Here is a 19472-nt window from a genome sequence, read left to right on the forward strand (position 1 = left end):
CCTTGCCTTCCTATCCCAGCACAAGAGCTAAGGAATTTTTTTTTAAGGTAGGTAATGTTGCTTTCTGCTCACAATTTCCAATGATCCCCATCTCAGAATAAAATAAAAAGACCTCGGGGGCTTCCCTGGTGGCGCAGTGGTTGAGAGTCCGCCTGCCGATGCAGGGGACGCGGGTTCGTGCCCCGGTCCGGGAAGATCCCACATGCCGCAGAGCGACTGGGCCCGTGAGCCATGGCTGCTGAGCCTGCGCGTCCGGAGCCTGTGCTCCGCCAACGGGAGAGGCCACAACAGTGAGAGGCCCGCGTACTGCAAAAACAAAACAAACAAACAAACAAACAAAAAAAAGACCTCGGGAATTCCTGGCGGTCCAGTGGTTAGGACTCCGTGCTCTCACTGCGGGGGACCCAGGTTCGGTCCCTGTTCGGGGAATTAAGATCCCACAAGCCAAGCCAAGCCATGCAGCGCTGCCCAAAAACAACAAACAAACAAAAAACAAAGACCTCATCATGGCTTGCAAGGCCTCACATGATATGGTCCCTGTCACTTCTCTGGCCTCTCTGTTCTGAGTGTGTACATGCATTGTCTTCCCCAGCTGGAGGATAAGCTCCTTCATGGCAGGGCCTTGTCTGTCTATCACTGCTCCATCCCAGGGTCTAGCCCAGAGATTAGCACACAGTGGGTGCCCAACAAATACTTGGTGAGTGAATGAATACTCCAGCCAGACTGAATAACTTTGGTCCTTCTCCTTGGAACACTCCCCACCCTGGCCCCCTTGCCTTTGTATGACTCACTCACTGGTCAGATTTTAGTTTAGATGCCACTTCCTGCAGGAAGCCCTCCTTGATCTCCTCTCCCTAATGGACTGGGCATCCTCCTCCAGCACCAACATCGTTCTCTGTGCCTTTACTGTTGCACTTACCAGAAGCTATTGCAATAGTCACCTTCTTCTTGCCTCCCCCACCAGGCTGTGAGCTCGTTGAGGACAGGGTCTGCTCTCTCTAGATTCCCTCTGTTTAGAAGAGACCCTGCCAAGGACGAGAGGCCATCTGCTCTACGGTTAAGAGCAAGAAATTGAGCACCAGGCTGGCTTGTTTTCGAATCCCAACTGCACCAGTCTATGAGACCTTGAGTGCATTCCTCAACCTCTCTGTGCCTTGATTCTCTAATCTGTGAAATGGCTACAAAACAGTGCTTCCCAGTACTGACACTTGGAGGATGTCACATCCCTGGCACAGACCAAATGGTCAGTACATGTTAGCCACTAGTGTTTGTAGGAACCTAGTAAAACCGTCATTGAATAAATGGACATTCAGCAATGTTAATCCAAGAGCCTTGAGACACTCTTCCTCAGATGAATCTCACACAGCTCTGTGCATCTCTTAGACCTACACCTCCCCTCACAGCAACCCCCACTTGCTGCTGAGGACAGGACTGCCCTGCGGGTTAGGGACAAAGCCCCCAGCCCCCTTCTCTGTATCCCTAGAGGGCAGTATAAGCCTGCTATGCAGCTCAATAAATCATATCTCTTATGTTCATTCATTCAAACATGATACTCCATTCCCTTTCTGAGCACCTCTGCCCCCTCTTGAGAAGCCAGTTCCCCTTGCTTCCCATCCCACCTGGGCCCCTGATTCTCCCATCCTGAGGCCTGTGCCCTCCGGGTGATCCCTAGCGACCTACACACTTGCACGTGGGTTGACAGCAGGCAATGTGCTATCCCTGCCCATTGTGCTGGGAGGTTCTGACTCCTGCTCTGGGATGAGATGCCAACCAGGTGACCCTAGGGAGGATGGCTCGCAGTGCTGGCTCCTTCTCATCTTTTAGATCATACTTTGTTACCCACTCAGAGAGGCCTTTCCCAATCAGTGTATCAGAAAAGCTCTTTGCCCCATCATTTTCCATCCCAGCACCCTGTTTCAGTTTCTACACAGCACTCATTACACTGTTCAAAATCATCTTTATTAGCTTGTTTAACCTTTCTTCCCCACCCCCAAGAGTACAAGCTCCAAGAAAGCTGTAGCATCTTCTTTAGCACCTTGCAGGGCCTGGCATGCGGGAGATGTGCCTTCAGAACTTGCTGTGTTAGTGAATTAGTCTCTTTCTGTGTGGCGTTGCCTTATCCTGCTTCCGCTGAAAGGCGAACAAAGATGGAGAGGATGGAGAAGTAGGATACTCGTGGCTGTTTCAGATGTCCTTTAAGGATCTAACGCTCCTTTCCTGGCTCAGGCACAAAAGACTTCTGCTTGGCTGGGGAAGAGGGAGTGAACCCTGGGAACTGCATCTGCTGAACTCTGGAGCTTGGGTTGCCAGCCCTTTCCCTTCTTGGCCAGGCTCATCCAGTTAATCAGCCTGTGCACAGACACAGGACGAGAGGGCTTTGAGCGAGACTATGACCGTCCCCCAAGCTGAAGACCTAGAGGACACGGTCTTCACAGGGCCCCCCTTGGCTTCAGGAGCCCCCTGGAGGCAGGGTGGGCTGGTTGGAGAGGAATCTGGGGCCGTAGTCTCTCTGCAGGGTGGCAGGGGGCCCCTGGTCTGGGCAAGGCCTCCCCCACCTATGGGAGCCTCCTGATTTATACGGGGGGGCCGGTTTTCCCCACATAACAAGATGTAAGTCTTCATTGGAGGGATGACAGGTCCTAGGTTAGGACTAGGGACGCGGGGTGGCCCTGGGAGTGCTGCCAGGGAGATCTGTTTCCCACGAGTGCAGTCGATGACGAAAGTTAGGTGAGCTTTGGGGATGGCCTTCTGATGGCGGGCCGGCTTTCCACCTAGAAGGAAGGAAAAGACCAAAGATTTGTGTTAGCACTGAAAGGGATATGGTTCCATCAAGTCATGTGTTCATTCACTTGTTCATTCATTCAACAGGGATTTTTTTAAATTTAATTTTTATTTTATATTGGAGTGTAGTTGATTTATCATGTTGTGTTAGTTTCAGGTGTCCAGCACAGTGATTCAGTTATACATATGCATACATACATTCTTTTTCGGATTCTTTTCCCATATAGGTTATTACAGAATACTGAGTAGAGTTCCCTTAACAGGGATTGAACTGTGTGTTAGTTGACACACAAAGATGGGAAGACAGTGGGGCCTAAGAGTGTGGATTTCAGCCCTGGGGAGACCTGAGTTTAAACCTGGCTTCCCCCTATCAGCTCTCTGCCTTCCAGGAACATGGAGGCCACTGCATCAGAGCCTCTCAACCACACTGTGCCCACGAGCTGCCTGAGCATCTTGTTAACATGCAGATTCTGGTACAGCAAGCGGGTCTGGGGTGGAGCCTGAGGGTCTGCATTTCTAACAAGCTCCCAGGGAATGCCGGTGCTGCTGGTCCACGGACTACACTGTAGTGAGTAGTAAGAGGAGAGCCCCGGCCACCTTCTACAGGTGAGGAAACTGAGGCTCAGCTTGTACAGATGTTGGTGGTCCTCAGGGAACATCATGCTGTTCTTCTTCCTTCCCCACCCATAACCTTGTCTGTCGGTCCCCTCTGCCCTGGGGATCCCTGCTCCGTCCACCCCACCAAACGGGGAGAAGCCAAGAACCAGTCAATCGATCTATCAATGAAGCAAGTGCCAGAGCACGTCTCTCTGAATCCAAAGTCTGTGCTCTTAGAAAAGTAACGTTTCAAGTTACCCAAATAATAAACAAATCCATCCTCTTTAACTACGTGCTCTTCACTACGACACAGGCTTCAGAAGGAAGCTTCTGGGCTGGTAGGTTAGTGAACACAGGAAATACAGTCGATCCTTGAACAACATGGGTTTGAACTGCAGGTCCACTTATATGCAGATTTTTTTCAATAAGTACCAATTACTACACAATCCGTAGTAGGCTGAATCTGTGAATGTGGAACCTCAGATACGAAGGGCTGATTGTAGTTATAGGCAGATTTTCTACTGCGTGGAGGGTCAGCGCCTTTAACCCCCAAGTTGTTCAAGGTTCAACTGTAAATGAAGCCCACCCATGGCTTGAGAATCCTGGCGGCCCCGGAGGGGAGGGTGTCAGCCCTCTGCTGCCAGTGCCCCCACCAGCCTGCCCAGCCCCCCTCAGCTGCAGGGCTGAGGCACCCTCTGCCACCTCTTACCTGAGCTAGTCTCCAGGGCCGTCTCCAGGCCCCTGACTTTAGGGCAGGCTCTCAGGTCTCTGGAGTCTTCTGTTGGGACTGTTACTGATTCCATAGCGCCTGGCTTAGCACTGGCAGAGGGAGCCGTTGTCAGCAGCTTTTTCCAGGATGCAGCTCCCACCCGAGGACCAGACTTTTATATTTACCAGCTCCGGATCTGCTGAGTGAATTCCACCACGAGCCACAGGAACTGGCTTGGAGCAGTTGCGGGATTGCTTTGATCAACGGGGTTATGTCAACAGGATTGCTGTTGGGTCACTGGGAGGTAGGCCTTCTACCAAACAGTTGCTGTTTCCTCCAACTCCAGCTGCTTCCTCACTTGAGACAAGCCTTGGAACCTTCTCATCCAGGCCTCAGTTTCCCAAACCTCGGTCATTCTCTGGCTGCATTCCCAGTTTTTAGTTGTTTTTAGTTTTGTTTCTTTCCTACCTAAGAACTATATGGAATACTACTGACAATATGTCCATGTCTTAGTCGGTTCGAGCAGTAATAGACTAGGGGAGTTAAACCACAGACATTTGTTTCTCACGGTTCCGGGTGCTGGGAAGTCTGAGATCAAGGCACCTATAGATTTTAGTGTTTGGTAAGGACCTGCCTACTGGTTCATAGATGGCTGTCTTTCCACTGTGTCTTCACCTCCCAGAAAATGCAAGAAAGCTCTCTGGGGTCCCTTTTACAAGGGCACTAAACCCATCATGAGGGCTCCACCTTACCTAGGGCCAGCATCCTGTTTTTCTCCATCCTGAATCCCTTCAGGTTGCACCGTTGGGGTGGCTGCATTGGCTGGTGGCTTGATGGCTGCAACATCCTTTGTTTACTGTTATGGCAGGTGACATTCTTTGTCTGCAAGAGGAAACTTGGTATGGCTTCATTAAACAGAAACAGTAGTACTACTATAAATAAATATGTATGGTAGAAGATGGTACCCCAAAGATGTCCATGCCTTGATCCCCAGAACCTGTGAAAAATGTTACCTTACACAGCAAAAGCGTCTTTGCAGGTGTGATTAAGGGTATTCCAATTCTGACACCAGTTCTGATGTGTTTTGTTTTGTTTTGTTCCACATTACCAACCAATTAATTCATTTCTGACATTACCTACCTGGAGATAGCTTCATATCTCACAGGCTAAGAGTTCAGTCCTACAAGACTGCCCCTGTCACAGACATCAATCACAAGTCCTGGTTGTCACCTGTGCTTCTGACCTACAGATGGGAGAGTCCCACTGTAAGGGGATTAGATTAGTCCTTAGATTCGATTAGTTTGCTAGAGCAGATCACAGAGAAACATTTTACTTACTAGATTACTAGTTTGTTATAAAAGAATATAACTCAGGAACAGCCAGATGGAAGAGATGCACAGGCGAGGTACGTACGCAGGGCTAGGAGCCTCCACACTGTCTGAGAGCGCCACTTTTCCCCAATCTCCACGTGTTCACCAACCCAGAAGCTCTCCAAACCCTGTTCTTTTGGGTTTTAATGGAGGTTCGTTACATAGGCACAACTGATTAAATCACTGGCCTTTGGTGGCCATCATTCTCCAGCCCGGCTCACATCACAAGAGGTCAGGGGATCGGTGGGACTGACAGTTCCAACCCTCTAATCACGTGGTTGGTTCTCCTGCCCACATTCTTAGGTGACACAGGGGCTTTCCAAAAGTCACCTCATTTACATAACAAAAGACACCCTTTTCACGCTTCTGACTTGGGAAATTTCAAGGCTGTTAGGAGCTCTGTGCCAGGAACCAGAAGACCAAATATATATTTATTTAAATGTATATATTTATCAGAGGTGTGGACTTTGAGATAGGGATATTGATCTGGATTATCTGAGTGAGTTCAATCTAATCACACTAGTCCTTATAATTGGAGACCTTCTCCTGGCTGGGTTAGAAAGAGATGCGACAGGGACTTCCCTGGTGGCGCAGTGGTTAAGGATCCGCCTGCCAATGCAGGGGACACGGGTTCGAGCCCTGGTCTGGGAAGATCCCATATGCCGCGGAGCAACTAAGCCCGTGGGCCACAACTACTGAGCCTATGCTCTAGAGCCCGCAAGCCACAACTACTGAGCCCACGTGCCACCACTACTGGAGCCCGTGCTCCACAACAAGAGAAGCCACCGCAATGAGAAGCCTGTGCACCGCAACGAAGAGTAGCCCCCACTCGCCGCAACTAGAGAAAGCCCGCGCACAGCAACAAAGACCCAACGCAGCCAAAAACAAATAAATTAAATAAATTTTAAAAAAAAAGAAAGAAAGAAAGGAAGGATAGGGACTTCCTTGGCGGTCCAGTGGTTAAGACTCCGCACTCCCATTGCAGGGTGCACGGGTTCCATCCCTGGTCAGTGGGGAGAACTAAGATCTGCGTGCCTCACAGTGCAGCCAAAAAAAAAAGAAAGAAAGGAAAGCTATCCTAAGTACATTTAGCAAAAGTTAACTGTTGAATATGGGTAATACAGGTATAGAAAATATTTCATTATTTTCACTACTCTTGTGTACTTTACAAAGTTTTCAAAATGAAAAGGAATTTAAAAGTGTATGTCAAGGATGTGTGCCGAGGATGTCTGTGAAGAGTAAAGGAAATCATTACATGAAAAGTGAGCAGAGAAAAAAAAAAGTAGCCTTTATAAATTAATACACTGTTATATAATTCATGATTTTTAAGCTGTTTATAATCAAACTGATAAACTAAATTGTATAAATAGATATTTGTCAGTTTATCTACAGCGCTTCAAGTTTATATCCACAAGTTGGCCAACCAGTTAAAAAAAATCTCCTTATTGGGAAAATGCAAGGTAGCCCATGTGTAAGTAGTGACTGAGCTTTGGGAAGACTTTAGGGTAGGGGGTGGATGAGGTTTAGGCCGAGACTTCGGAGATGGTGATGGGCCCTGTGTCTCACTCTGAGGGCTAAGGGGTTAGAGGGGGAGGAGCTCGGGGTGAGGGAGCCAGTTAGTAATACACTGGAGGAATGGCCCCTAGTGAGAAACCAGGACAGTCAGTCCTTCACTCACTCAATCAACACATGTATACTTACTCCTGCCCTGTCCCAACCACCCTGCCCAAATGTTTGCATTTCTTCCTCTCTGTTACTCTAAAGAGTTTCTGTCATCTCACCGTCATTTAATGAAGACCACTATGGGGTCCAGATTTTATTCGACCAACTGTGCTGTTAGAACAATTCTCAGCTGGAACATTAAAACACCCAAATCTCTGTAATGTGCATTTGTATTGAGACATTCTGCCAAGTCGAATGCAATCTCCCTTCCTCCTGGACCTAGCATCTTTAGAATCCAGTTACACCCATATTCCCCAGGTTGCAGCTCATGTATTAGTTAAGGTGCTCTCTCTCTCTCTCTCTCTCTCTTTCTCTTCCTCCTTCCCTCCCTCCTTCCTTCCCTCCCTCCTTCCTTCCTTTCCTTCCATCCCCCTTCCCTTCCCTTCCTTTCCTTCTTTCTTTCTTGTGTGTAAGCCATCTCCATAGTCAGACTCTGTGCTTGTTCCCTGGGGAATTAGACTCTCTTTATAGATCTGGAGACAAATGAAGGATGGTGGAGTGGTCTCTGAAAGGAACCAGCATCTCCTTGTAAAATAACTTCCTACTATGAGGTTATTACATGCTCTCCAGGGAAAGCAGGATCAGCCCATTCGATGGGAGGAGGGGCCGCTTCAGTGCCACGGGAATTTCATTGAATTCTGGATTTGGGGAGTCAGGGAACTCAGTCATCTGCATCCACCCAAACATCCCCATTTTGATTCCTAAGTGTCCCTTGTTCCCAGTCAATGCATCTGGCCCGTTGCAGTTATACTGCAATTATGTTACAACTTAACATTGCAATTATATTGCAGGTTAGCAACCCACAGGATCAGCTCCGTCCAATTTTTGACTGCATAAGCCCTGTGGCTACAAGAGACGAGAAAACATATTTAGAGTAGTCAGGAGTGGGCCCTGGTTCTCTGGCTCTGTCTTGAGCTGAGAATTTAAACCCTAAATATTTCTTTTTTGAAACTCTTCAGTGTAATTATAAACAGCCAGTTCACCCCACAGTCCTTGTGGTCCTCACTCGTGACATAATGGTCAGTTGCAGCAACTGCTCCATCTACAGCCTTACCTTCATTAGGCACTTTCCTCTAGGCAACAATACTTATTGTGATGAATGGTAACTTATGTAACTATTTTTTGCCTGCATGAAATAGACTAGATCTGCATCACCTTCAAACTTAATGCCCTGATTTCCATCTTTGAGGGTCAGTTTCCTGCAGAAATAGAAACCTCACTGGACTTTCTCTTTAATTAAACTTTTTATTTTGAAATAATTGTAGGTTCACATGCAACTGTAAGAAACAATACAGAGCAATTCCATCCCCCTCCTCATCCTTTACCCAGTTTCCCCCAATGGTAACATCTTGCAAAACTGTAGTACAATATCACAACCAGGATATTTATATTGACATAGTCAAGGTACAGAACATTTCCATCACTGCAAAGATCCCTTACATTGTTTCTAAGCTTATTTTAACTAGAAATGGATTTAATACAGAGAATTAAATGTTTATAAACTTACTGGGGGGGCTGAAAGAATGGTCTCTAGACTGGGCTTTTATTAATGGCTCCCAGAATACCATAGAACTCACCAATTAGGAGCTATTACTTCTGCCACAATCAGGAAGATGGGGAATTGAGAGGCCACCACTGAGATTATTGCACTCAAGAACATATCATCACAGCAAGGGTCCCTGGATCTAAATTTGGGACTAGAAGCTGGTTCCCAGGCACTAGAATGCTGAGTTCGGCTGGCAACATCTCACAGATGCTTCTGAACACTCATGAAGCTGGACACCGGCCACAATGCACTGCTGCAACCCCCCACATTTGTATGACCTTTCTTGTCAGCAAAAATCAGCTAACATCAGCAGGCCAATGGCTACTCCCTCTCTTCCACCCTCCAAATCTTACCTACTGGCAGAACCATCTGTATCTGGGATTCTAACTGCTACTGAGTCTGGGAAATAAAATTTTAACTTTTTAAATTCTGGAAGGAATGGATGCCGAGTCTCAATCGACTACATCCAACACAGAAGACTCAGAAGTAGATTTGCATGCTTAGTATTGGGAAGACAGGAGAATTCCTATCAGATTTGCTATCATTTTCCTGTAAATGAAAGGGTGAAGTCAACTGCTGCTGAGTTTTTTAGTTTCTCTAGTTATTGTGAAGAGAGGAGCAGTCAATTGGCCAGACTGACATTTGTTGAAGTCCCTCTTAAGGCTGGCAGTCATGGATTTGTAGAGAACAGTCTGTCCCACTGGGTACTTTCTCCAATTGTGTTTGGTTGTTTAGGTGTCGTCAAAGGGAAAAGGAGCAGTTGGATTCACCCAGGGCTGAAATTTTTACCAAATCCATGTGACAAAAAGACAAAGAGCAAAGGAGTTTTGGATTGTGACAAGAGTGTTTTTAAAATTATGGATCATGAAAAATAAACAGGGTCGGAAGTGAAGAAAGGAGAAAGCCGAGGAACTGTTTGGAAGTAGAAAAGTCAATGGCCTGAAGGTGCTGAAAAGTTGGAAAGAGGCCACAGGCTGGTCACATCTGCAGGCAAACTTTTGTTTCCAGGCACCCTCATTCACATCCAGGCTAATCCTGGATCTCCTCTAAACGGGGAAGCGGGTAGTGGTTGGCTCAGAAAGTAGAAAAACATAATCGTGGTTCTGCAGCTTTGATGCCACAACTAGGTTCACATCTCTGCTTCATCACTTGTAAGATGCGTGACAGCTGGCAATTCATTTACCCTGAGACTCCGTTTTCCCTTCTTCAAAAGGGAGACAAAAACATCGTATGTTGGTGAGAGGACTTGAGATAGTGCACGTAAAGCGCTTAACACAGTGCCTGACACAAAGTAAGCGCTGAACACGTAGGAGCTGTTATTGGTACATTTGGAATAGAAAACCAAGAAAGGGTTACAAGGCGAACAATTCTAACTGCAGAAGTGCTGTATTACAGTAGGCGCATGCGCCTGTCCACGAGCTACGGCTAGGGCGAACGCTGCGCATGCGCCGGAAGTTGCAGACGGGAAGCCAGCGAGGTCGGTTCCGCCCGACTCCAACATGGCGGCGCCCTTTGTCTGCTCTGAAGTGCTGTCCCCGGCCTCCTCGCGGCCGTGATGCACCTCCCTCTGCGGTGGGGTCCAGGACATGGCAGGTGAGGGTCAGCAAGCACCCGGGGCCGGAGGAGTCCCAGGAGTTGGGCGGAGGCGACGCAGGATGGGGCGCGGCGGGACGCCGGGGACGGTTGTGTGGGGGAGGGGAGGGAAGTGGACTGAGAAGGGAACCCGGACTGAGGGGACCCCACAGGACAAGGGGTTGCGGGGCAAATGGGTGGGGGGCGCCGCCCGGCGAGCGGGCGGAGAGTGGGCGGGCGGACCGGACCCGCCGTCCCGGCGAGGGAGCGCGAGTCGCCTCCGGGCTGGGTGACACCCCAGCTGGTAGCATCTCCGCCCCCGCCGCCCGGCTGTCACCGCCCCTTGACCCCGCGCGCCGCTGCTGGTGGGCGTTCTGAGGCCGCGAGGTGGCGGGGTGCAGGCGTAGCTCACTTTGGCCGGCGGGGCCCGATGGCACAAGCCTGTCAGGGCCTAGGAGGAGCTTGCCGTGTAGGAGGCCGACACTGCCCCCGCATAAGATTATTTCATTCATTCGTTGGCTCCACAGACAGTGCTTCAGCTCCTGATAGGTTCTAAGGACAGAGAGAGTGATCCAGACTGGCATAGTGGTTAAAAAGTTTAAACTGTGGAGCCGGGCAGCCAGGTTGGAATCCCGACTCTGTGCTTGCCAACTGTGTCCTTCCTTAGTTTCTCGCTCCCTGTCTCGGTTTCCTCATCCTTAAAGCAGAGTTGAGAATAAAATCTGCTTCCTAAGATGGTTATAAAGATTAAATGAGGTAATAGGTGTAAAGTACTGAGAACGCTTCCTGGCACAAAGTAAACGCTGTATGTGTTTGTTGCTGTTATCTTTCGTATCAGCATCATCACCCAGAGCTCAGAGATTCATGTGGGAGACATACAGATACATAGGCAATTCTGATATGATGGAAGAAAAGCAGAAAAGTTCTTGCTCTGGAAACACTGAGTAGAGGCACCTTACTCAGTCTAGGCGAATCCAGGGAGGCTTCTGTTCCCCAGGAAACTGAGACCTGAAGGATGCTTGGGGAGCGCGGGCAGGAAAGAGGGAGAGTATTCTCAGTTGAAGATAGAATTTGTGAGAAAGCTGGGAAGCCAGTGTAATAATTAAATGAAGTTCTCTGCCTAGAGACAGAGATTAGAGGTAAGACTAAAGAGGCAGTCTGGTCTGGTCCTAGGGGGCCCTCCCCACTTTTTTTTTTGGCCACCACACGGCATGCAGGATCCTTAGTTCCCTGATCAGGGATCAAACCTGTGCCCCCTGCAGTGGAAGCAGTGGAAGCCAGTATCTTAACCACTGGACCACCAGGGAAGTCCCCTAGAGGGCCTTTTAAACTTAGCTGTGGACTTGAAATCTTAGGTTAATGGGACTCCATTTAAAAGTCAGATTTGTGGACTAGAAAGATCACTCTAGTTAAAGAACGTATTAAAGGGAGTGGGCCCGGAGGCCAATTAAGAGGCTACTAGAACTATCAGGTGAGAAACGAGGGTGGACTTGAGTTAGATTAGAGGCAGAAGGTGGGGAGAGATGTTTTGGAGGTAGACTTGACCAAAGTTGGTGATTACTTAGATGAGGGGTTTAGAGGCAGGGAGGAGTCAGGTTGACTCCACATTTTTGGCTGGTGGCTGGTGGTGCTGCTCAGTGGGATAGGGGGCAGGATGGGGAGCAGGTCTGAGGAGGGAAGATAAATTTCGTTTTGAACATGTTGAGAGTAGGTGCCTGTAAAACGTTCAAGTGGAGCTGCCCAGTGGTGACCTAGCATCCAACGAAGGTCACTAAAGTTGTGGGCAGGGATGTGTCACCTGGGTGAGGGTCTGGAATGAGAAGCACGGTGTCTGGGACATCCCAGAGGAATGCTAACGCTATAGTAATAATACTTGGACACAGCCTCATTGCTTTTGCTTGTCGACCTCGTGTTATGTCTTTCGGTCAGCAGGCGTTCCTGAGTGTAGGGAATGGGACTGGGTTTATTGATCTTTGTGTCTCAGGTGTCCAGCACAGGGTCTGGCATGCAGCAGGCCAGTAACAATCCAATTTAACACTTTGTGCCAGGCTCTGTGCTCTGCATTTGCCTGTGTTTGGTGGATGAAAGGGCAGCTCTTAGGGAGCAGGTACCCTACAGTTTCTCATCAGATTTTTCCACTTGGTCTTCGATTCAGGTAATGAGCTGGAGGAGGAGCGCCAAGCTGGAGTTGCCCCAGACAAACTGTCAGAACAGAGTAGCCTGGGCTACTTGGAAATCTGAGGTATGTCTGTAATACTCGAAGATGAAACAGACCAGGGGGTCAGTTTGTTTGTCCTTCTCTAGGCTCAATGTGATTCAAATCACCCTTTCAAGATAGCTTTTTCTTTACAATTATACAGTAATGACAAAATCCTAGTTAGTTTGGTTGGGAGAATGTTGATAATATTATTGTCGTTTTACTAACAAAGATCATGCTAGGTTAATCCCTGGGCAGTGTTCACACCTTGTTTTAAGTAAGTACAAACCAAAATGCTCCAAAATACAGTGGCTGAAAGGAAATAGAAATTTATTCCTCACTCCTTCACAGACTGGAAGTAGGCAGTCCAGAGCTGGTCAGGGCAGCTCACTCTGTTCCATGAAGTTATCCAGACACAGGGTTTCGTTGATCATGTGGCTCTTCTTGCTCAAACCCAGGCTTCCATCTCATGGACTAAGCTGGCTGCTCTAGCTCCTGCCATCATGGATGCACTCTGTCTGGCAGAGAGGGAAAGACAGAGTGGGGAGCGCACGCTCATTCCTTTTAAGGTTCTAATGTTTAGAGATACATATTTTGGTACGTGTCCCCAAACACAAGCATCTGGTGTACAACCAAAGGAGGAATCACGACTATTCCAGTGCTAGAGAGAAAGCTGGCTGACAGAACCTGCTCTGTCCCCAGTGTGACTGGATCGCTGGCTTTGGGGGTTGGGCCCAGCCCAAGGGAAGTCCACTGCACTGGTGAAAGAGGGCGGGGTATGTTTCCCAGGCCTCTGGGTCCCCAAGGCAGGCTCCCCTAGCTTTGGGTAGTTGTGTTGCTTGGGCCCAGGGAGTCCAGGCTTGCTTACTCGTTCAGTGTTTTCTGTGCCTGACATGTCAGACACTGCGCTGGAGGCTCGGGCTGTGAAGATAAGTGAGACTGGATCCTGGGAGCAAGGAGCTCTTAGCCACATGGGTGATCACAGTACAACACAAGAAACGCCACAGATACCTGTTCAAAAGTGTGTGGTGTACAGAAGGAGGATGACTGACGTTGGAAGGCTGTACTGAGGTGGTGAAGATTCAGAGTACATGACATGTTTTGTATTGATAACTATAAAGGTCCCCTCAGATAGAGGCGGCAAGGACTCTGGAGTTGGGTGTGAATCCCTGCTTCCCTGGTTAGTGGCTCTCTGTCCTGAGGGTCAGTTACTTCATTCCTGTTCCTCAGTTTCCTCATCTGTAAAGTAGGGATAACAATGTTTACTTCAGAGAACTGTTTTGAGAATTATGTGAGGTCGAGCATGTAATTCATGGGATCTTCTGTGAACATGTCAGTTGCCTCCTGCTGCAAGGGGTGGGGTGGTTCGAAGCCAGAGAGACACGTTAGGATTGCAGTTGAAGAACGCCCAGACCGATAGGGAAGCCAGGTTGCGGTCTGTCCTCTCGAGGCAGGAATTATCCAGGTTGTACTCAGAGGGTCAAGGACTGCTCTGTGCACTCCCTGTTTTTCTCAGGAGTTCCACCAACGTGCTAATTAAAGTTGTCAACCTGGATTCTCAGAGACCATAATACTCTGAAAGCTCTGGTGAGGGGTCCTTTGGGAAGGAAAGGATTCCCTCTGCCTGCTTAACTCTTTCAAGCTCAAATGCTTCTGGGAAACCTTCTCCCAGTCCTACCCACCCCTGCACCCCCACCCCAGCTGAGTTTGGAGCCGCTCCTCTGTGATTTCTTAGCATCCTGCAATGACCTTGCAGTACTTTTTTTTTTTTGGCTGCGTTGGGTCTTTGTTGCTGTGTGTGGCCTCTCTCTAGTTGCCGCAAGTGGGGGCTACTCTTTGTGTGGTGCGCGGGCTTCTCATTGAGGTGGCTTCTCTTGTTGCGGAGCACGGGCTCTAGACACGCAGCTTCAGTAGTTGTGGCGCGTGGGCTCAGTAGCTGTGGCTCACGGGCTCTAGAGCGCAGGCTCAGTAGTTGTGGCGCACGGGCTTAGTTGCTCCGCAGCATGTGGGATCTTCTTGGACCAGGGCTCGAACCCATCTCCCCTGCATTGGCAGGCGGATTCTTAACCACTGCGCCACCAGGGAAGCCCCTCGGAGTACATTCTTACCTCCTATGATGATCATAGGTTTTCTTGCCCGTCTCCCTGTGAGACCACCAGTAGCTCGTGGGCAGAGACAGGGTCTTATTTCTCCTGGTATTCCCACTGTGTAGGTCATTTCCTGGCACGCAGTTGATGCTCAATAAACATTGTTGGATGAATGGATGATCGGCCAGTGGGGCTGGAGAGACCTCCAGTGTGATGAGGGCTTGGCATGCTATTAATGAAGAGAGGACAACCCAATGGTTTATTTGGTGTTCGGGTGTAATATGGGATGTGGACGTGGTGAACTGTGACCTAAACTCTGAGAGTCTAGGTCAGAGATAGTTTCTCTGTCTTTCTTTTTCCAGTAGAGCAGGGTTTCTCAATGTTGACATTATTGCCATTTGGGGCTTAGCGAGTCTTTGTCTTGGGGGCCGTCCTGTGCACTTCAGGATGCAAGTAGCATCCCTGACCTCTGCCCACCGATGCCAGTAGCCCCCACCTACCTCCAACTATGGCAGCTGAAAATGTCTCCAGAGGAGGCTGTACATCTCCTGGGGCAAAATTGCCCCCAGCTAAGAACCCCTGAGGTACAGGGTGCTGGTTAGAGGCATGAACTTCTAAGCCAAGCATACCTGAGCTGGTCCTTGTACTTACTAGCTGTGTGCCTTTGGGCAAAGTACTTGACCTCTCTTAAGCCTCCACTTCCTCGGGTGTGAAGTGGAGATAATGATGACCTCAGAGTAACTTTATTGGGTGGAATTATTAATGAGGTAATGCATGTAAAGTGCTTAGTCAAGTCCTTGACTCCATAACTGATAACTAGCATTCTTATGTGTTTGGAGAGGTTGACCTGTGAGGGTCAAGAAAGAAGGTGCGCAGAGCTGAGGAAGGAAAAAGTGTTTAGGACAGGAATACGTGCACGAGGTCCCAAATCAGAAGGTTCTAACAAAAGTACTGGGGAAAGTAAGTCACCCTCCCACGCCTGACCCGGTTCCCCTCCCAGATAACTATTAACAGAGTTTGCGTGTCGTGCCCGGGCTCTTCTGTGCATATATATGTCTGTATGTATATATAGGGAAGACCATTTTTAAGTGCCACATGGCTTGATTTTGTTGCACATATACTGAACCTTCCATTTAGAACACTGAAAGGGCAGCCTCTGTGGGTGGAGCTTCAGTTTTAACAGTTTGCCATAGAAGAGAGAAGGTGGCCCACTCTCTCCTGTCCTGGAATTCCCCCAAGATGGTTCCGCGTGGGTGGCACGGAGGTACTCAGACATGGTGTCTGGCAGGGTGACAGACACCACAAAAGGGAGGGACCCCAACCTTAGAGGAAATGAAAAACTCCCAGTACATTTTATGCACAAAGCATATTGTCCTGGAGACCATAATCTACCTCTTTTGCTGGCCACATATTTAAATGATTGAAATCAGAGAGGTCACAAAGAGTAGGCATTTTAGCACCGAGTGCTTTCAGCATTTGCTGCAGATGTGTGTGTTGAGTGTCAGCATAGGTGCCTGGCACTCTCGGAGGTCCTCATGGGTGTCAGTAGCTCAACAGTCCAAGGACCAATTAAGGTTGACCTCAATAATGTAGTCACAGATACGTACAGAAAACCAGAGCATGGGCTCTTCCATTCAAAGCTGCTTGTTATGAATTGGAGAGATCAGCCTTGAGCTTCAAAGGAAGGAAGCAAAGGGCATGGTTAGAATTGAGAGTTGTTCACTCATGTCTAAACCGCAGAATGCAGAGGCTCAGAGGCGGCAATTCCAGCTGAGAGTAGGGACCTAGCCCGAAGGGAGGCTTGGTGGGTTCATTGTAACATCAAAAACATACTCAGCTTCTGGTCTTAAAAGGTCTGGCAGCAGAACCTGTTCTCCCTACCCCACCCGCGCTACTTCCTGTACTGGCCGATTAATCTAAGCAGTAATTTTCCTGTCCTGAAGGGAAGGCTCCAGGGTTCAGTGGGAAGTTGTATCTCTCCACGGCTTCGGAGCCAGGGTGGTGAAGCACTTCTCATTACTATAGTCTCAGGGCTGGGTGGGCCCCTGTCAGGGACTTTCCTGGTTTAGTGTAACTCAGTCAGCTGCCCAAGTTAATGCTTCAAATCATTGCTTAAAGTCAGAAGGAACATGGTTTAATTTTGTAAATTGTCTTTTTAAATATTGAGTAGATACAAAAGGATACTGTACCATATAAAGGAAAAGGATACACGGAACACCCATGTACCCATCACCCAGTTTACAAAAAAGAATGTTACCATTACCTTTGGAGTGCCCCTCCCTGATCCTGTCCCATTCCCACCCCCACCTAATCACTGAATTTGGCTTTTATCATTCTCTTGCTTTTCTTTTTTTTACTTTTTTTTTTTTTGGCCCTGCTGAGCCTGCTTGGGGGATTTTAGTTCCCTGACCAGGGATTGAACCTGGGCCACAGCAGTGAAAGTTCTGAGTCCTAACCACTGGACCGCCAGGGAATTCCCACCTCTAGCTTTTCTTTATAGTTTTACCACATGTGTTTGTATTGCTAAGCAATGTATTGTTTAATTTGACATGTTTTTGAACTAAATAAATCATTTTGTTATTTTTCAGTGATCTAAATTTTTTCCTTAACATATGTTCTTGAGATTAATCCATGTTACATATAGGTGTATTTCATTTTCACTGATGAATTATGTTCCATTGTATGAGAACATATCCATTCTATTGTTGGTGGACATTTGATTTGTTTCCAGTATTTTGCTGAGACAGACAGTGATGCTGTGACCATTCCTGGGACACACGTGTACAGCCTCTCAGGGTACATCCCTGGGAGGAGGACTGGATCACAGGGTGCGTGCATCTTCAATTTGACCAAATAATACCAAATCGTTTCCAAAGTGGTTTCCCCAGTTTACACTTCAACTGACAATTCTGTTTGCTTCACATCCTCCAAACAATGGTATTATCACATTTAAAAATTTTTACTAACCTGTTGGAAGGTCAGTGATACCTTGTATGGTTTTTTCTTTTTTAATAAATTTATTTTGTTTATTTATTTTTGGCTGCATTGGGTCTTCGTTGCTGCACGCGGGCTCTCTCTAGTTGCGGTGAGCAGGGGCTAGTCTTCCTCGTGGTATGCGGGCTTCTCACTGCGGTGGCTTCTTTTGTTGTGGAGCACGGGCTCTAGGCGCCGGGGCTTCAGTAGTTGTGGCTCATGGGCTCTAGAGCACAGGCTCAGTAGCTGTGGTGCACAGGCTTAGTTGCTCCGCGGCATGTGGGATCTTCCCAGACCAGGGATCGAACCTGTGTCCCCTGCGTTGGCAGGTGGATTCTTAACCACTGCGCCACGAGGGAAGCCCCCTCATAGTTTTGATTTGCATTTTCATGATTATTAGTGTGTTGAGCATCTTTTCATGCATTAATGGATCATTCAGGTTTCAGCTTCTCTGAAACAACTGCTTAAATCTTTTTTTTTTGTGCGGTATGCGGGCCTCTCACTGTTGTGGCCTCTCCCATTGCGGAGCACAGGCTCCGGACGCACAGGCTCAGCGGCCATGGCTCACGGGCCTAGCCACTCCGCGGCATGCTTAAATCTTTTGCTCATTTTTTTAAATTGAATTGTTTTTCTTTTTATTTATATGTAGACATTTTTTCTTGTTTTTTGTTTTGATACTAATCCTTTGTCAGTTAGATGTGTTGTAATTATCCACTTCCAGTTTGTGGCTTGTCTTGTCACTCTAGCTTTTTTTTTTTTAATGAAAAGAAATTCTTTTTTTTTTAAATTAATTATTTATTTGGCTGCGTTGGGTCTTTGTTGTGGTGTGTGGGCTTCTCATTGCGGTGGCTTCTTTTGTTGTGGAGCACAGGCGCTAGGCGCGCGGGCTTCAGTAGATGTGGCATGCAGGCTCAGTAGTTGTGGCTCATGGGCTTAGTTGCTCCATGGCATGTGGGATCCTCCTGGACCAGGGCACGAACCTGTGTCCCCTGTATTGGCAGGCAGATTCTTAACCACTGCACCACCAGAGAAGTCCCCAATGAACAGAAATTCTTAATTTTAATGTCATTTATCAATTTTTTAATAACACTTTTTGTTTCTTTTTAAGAAGTTCCTACTTCAAGTTTATAAAGGTATTCCCCCATATACTGTCTTCCAAACATTTTATGATTTTGCCTTTTACATTAAGTTCTTTAGTCTGTTTATAATTAGTTTTGTGTACAGTGTGAGATAAGGAGCTAATTTCTTCTTCCTTTTTTTAAAATAAGTACATCAGCTTGTCCCAGTACTATTTGTTGAAAAAATATATCCCTTTCTTGTGGGTCTTTAATGTCACCAGTAACCATTATCATACATCAGGTGTCCACAAATGTATGGGTCTATTTCTGGCCTCTTTACCATCTATTCTCTATCTGTGTGCCAGTATCACACTGACTTAATTTCTAAGTTTTCATATAATAATTCTTGGTATCTGGTAAAGCTTTGGCCCTTTGCTTTTCCATCTTCATTTTAGATTGTGCTTATCAAATTCATAAAAATTGTTGGAGTCTTTTATTAGAATTGCTTTGAATTTTATTAGAATTGAATTTATTACATATCAATTTGGATAGAGTTGACATTTTTATGATATTGATCTTCTGATCCATGAATATGGTATATCTCTCAATTTACATAACTTACCAAATTCTAACATTAGTCAGTGTCTTTACACTTTACTCTCAAGCAGTTAGGACCTTAATTCACTTTAATTCCTAACAGTCCCTCCTCAACTTTTATTCTGTAGGTGTGTATGTTCTTTTTCAATTTTAGAAGACGTCATTTGTTCAGTATTTGTTTAGATTTACTTATTTCTTACTTACTACTTTAGTTGGTCCTCACTCCTTCTTGCATTTAATACTTTCATTCTGGGATCACTTTT

At 47.3% G+C, this 19472-nt stretch overlaps 2 protein-coding genes across 4 annotated transcripts in view; one reads left to right on the forward strand and one right to left on the reverse strand.

The window, feature by feature from the left end:
* Positions 1-2298: 2298 nt before the first annotated feature.
* Positions 2299-4194, reverse strand: SRARP (steroid receptor associated and regulated protein). Its single transcript, XM_081224962.1, has 2 exons — positions 4088-4194; positions 2299-2771 (listed from the first exon to the last, which is right to left on the reverse strand). Exons 1-2 carry the CDS (start codon positions 4179-4181, stop codon positions 2341-2343), a joined length of 525 nt encoding a protein of 174 aa, XP_081081088.1. The 5' UTR covers positions 4182-4194; the 3' UTR covers positions 2299-2340.
* Positions 4195-10191: 5997 nt separating this feature from the next.
* The window catches only part of ZBTB17 (zinc finger and BTB domain containing 17), a 30858-nt gene continuing 21577 nt past the window's right edge, over positions 10192-19472 (forward strand). For 2 of the 3 annotated variants that reach the window (XM_081255950.1, XM_081255951.1), the window contains exons 1-2: positions 10193-10318; positions 12453-12539. The gene's annotated coding sequence lies outside the window, so the exon portion shown is untranslated. Of the gene's footprint in view, positions 10319-12452; positions 12540-19472 lie in introns of all 3 variants that reach the window. The other variant, XM_081255952.1, reaches the window with a different exon arrangement.

This window comes from Mesoplodon bidens (genome assembly GCF_964165515.1).
Source record: "Mesoplodon bidens genome assembly, chromosome: 2".
NCBI lineage: Eukaryota > Metazoa > Chordata > Mammalia > Artiodactyla > Ziphiidae > Mesoplodon > Mesoplodon bidens.

Bases quoted from the DNA above. Each gene is read 5' to 3' on its own strand.
- SRARP (XM_081224962.1), bottom strand. From the start codon at position 4,181: ATGGAATCAGTAACAGTCCCAACAGAAGACTCCAGAGACCTGAGAGCC. The intron at 2,772-4,087 runs GTAAGAGGTGGC...CCTTCCTTCTAG, and splicing joins GGCCCTGGAGACTAGCTCAG to GTGGAAAGCCGGCCCGCCAT.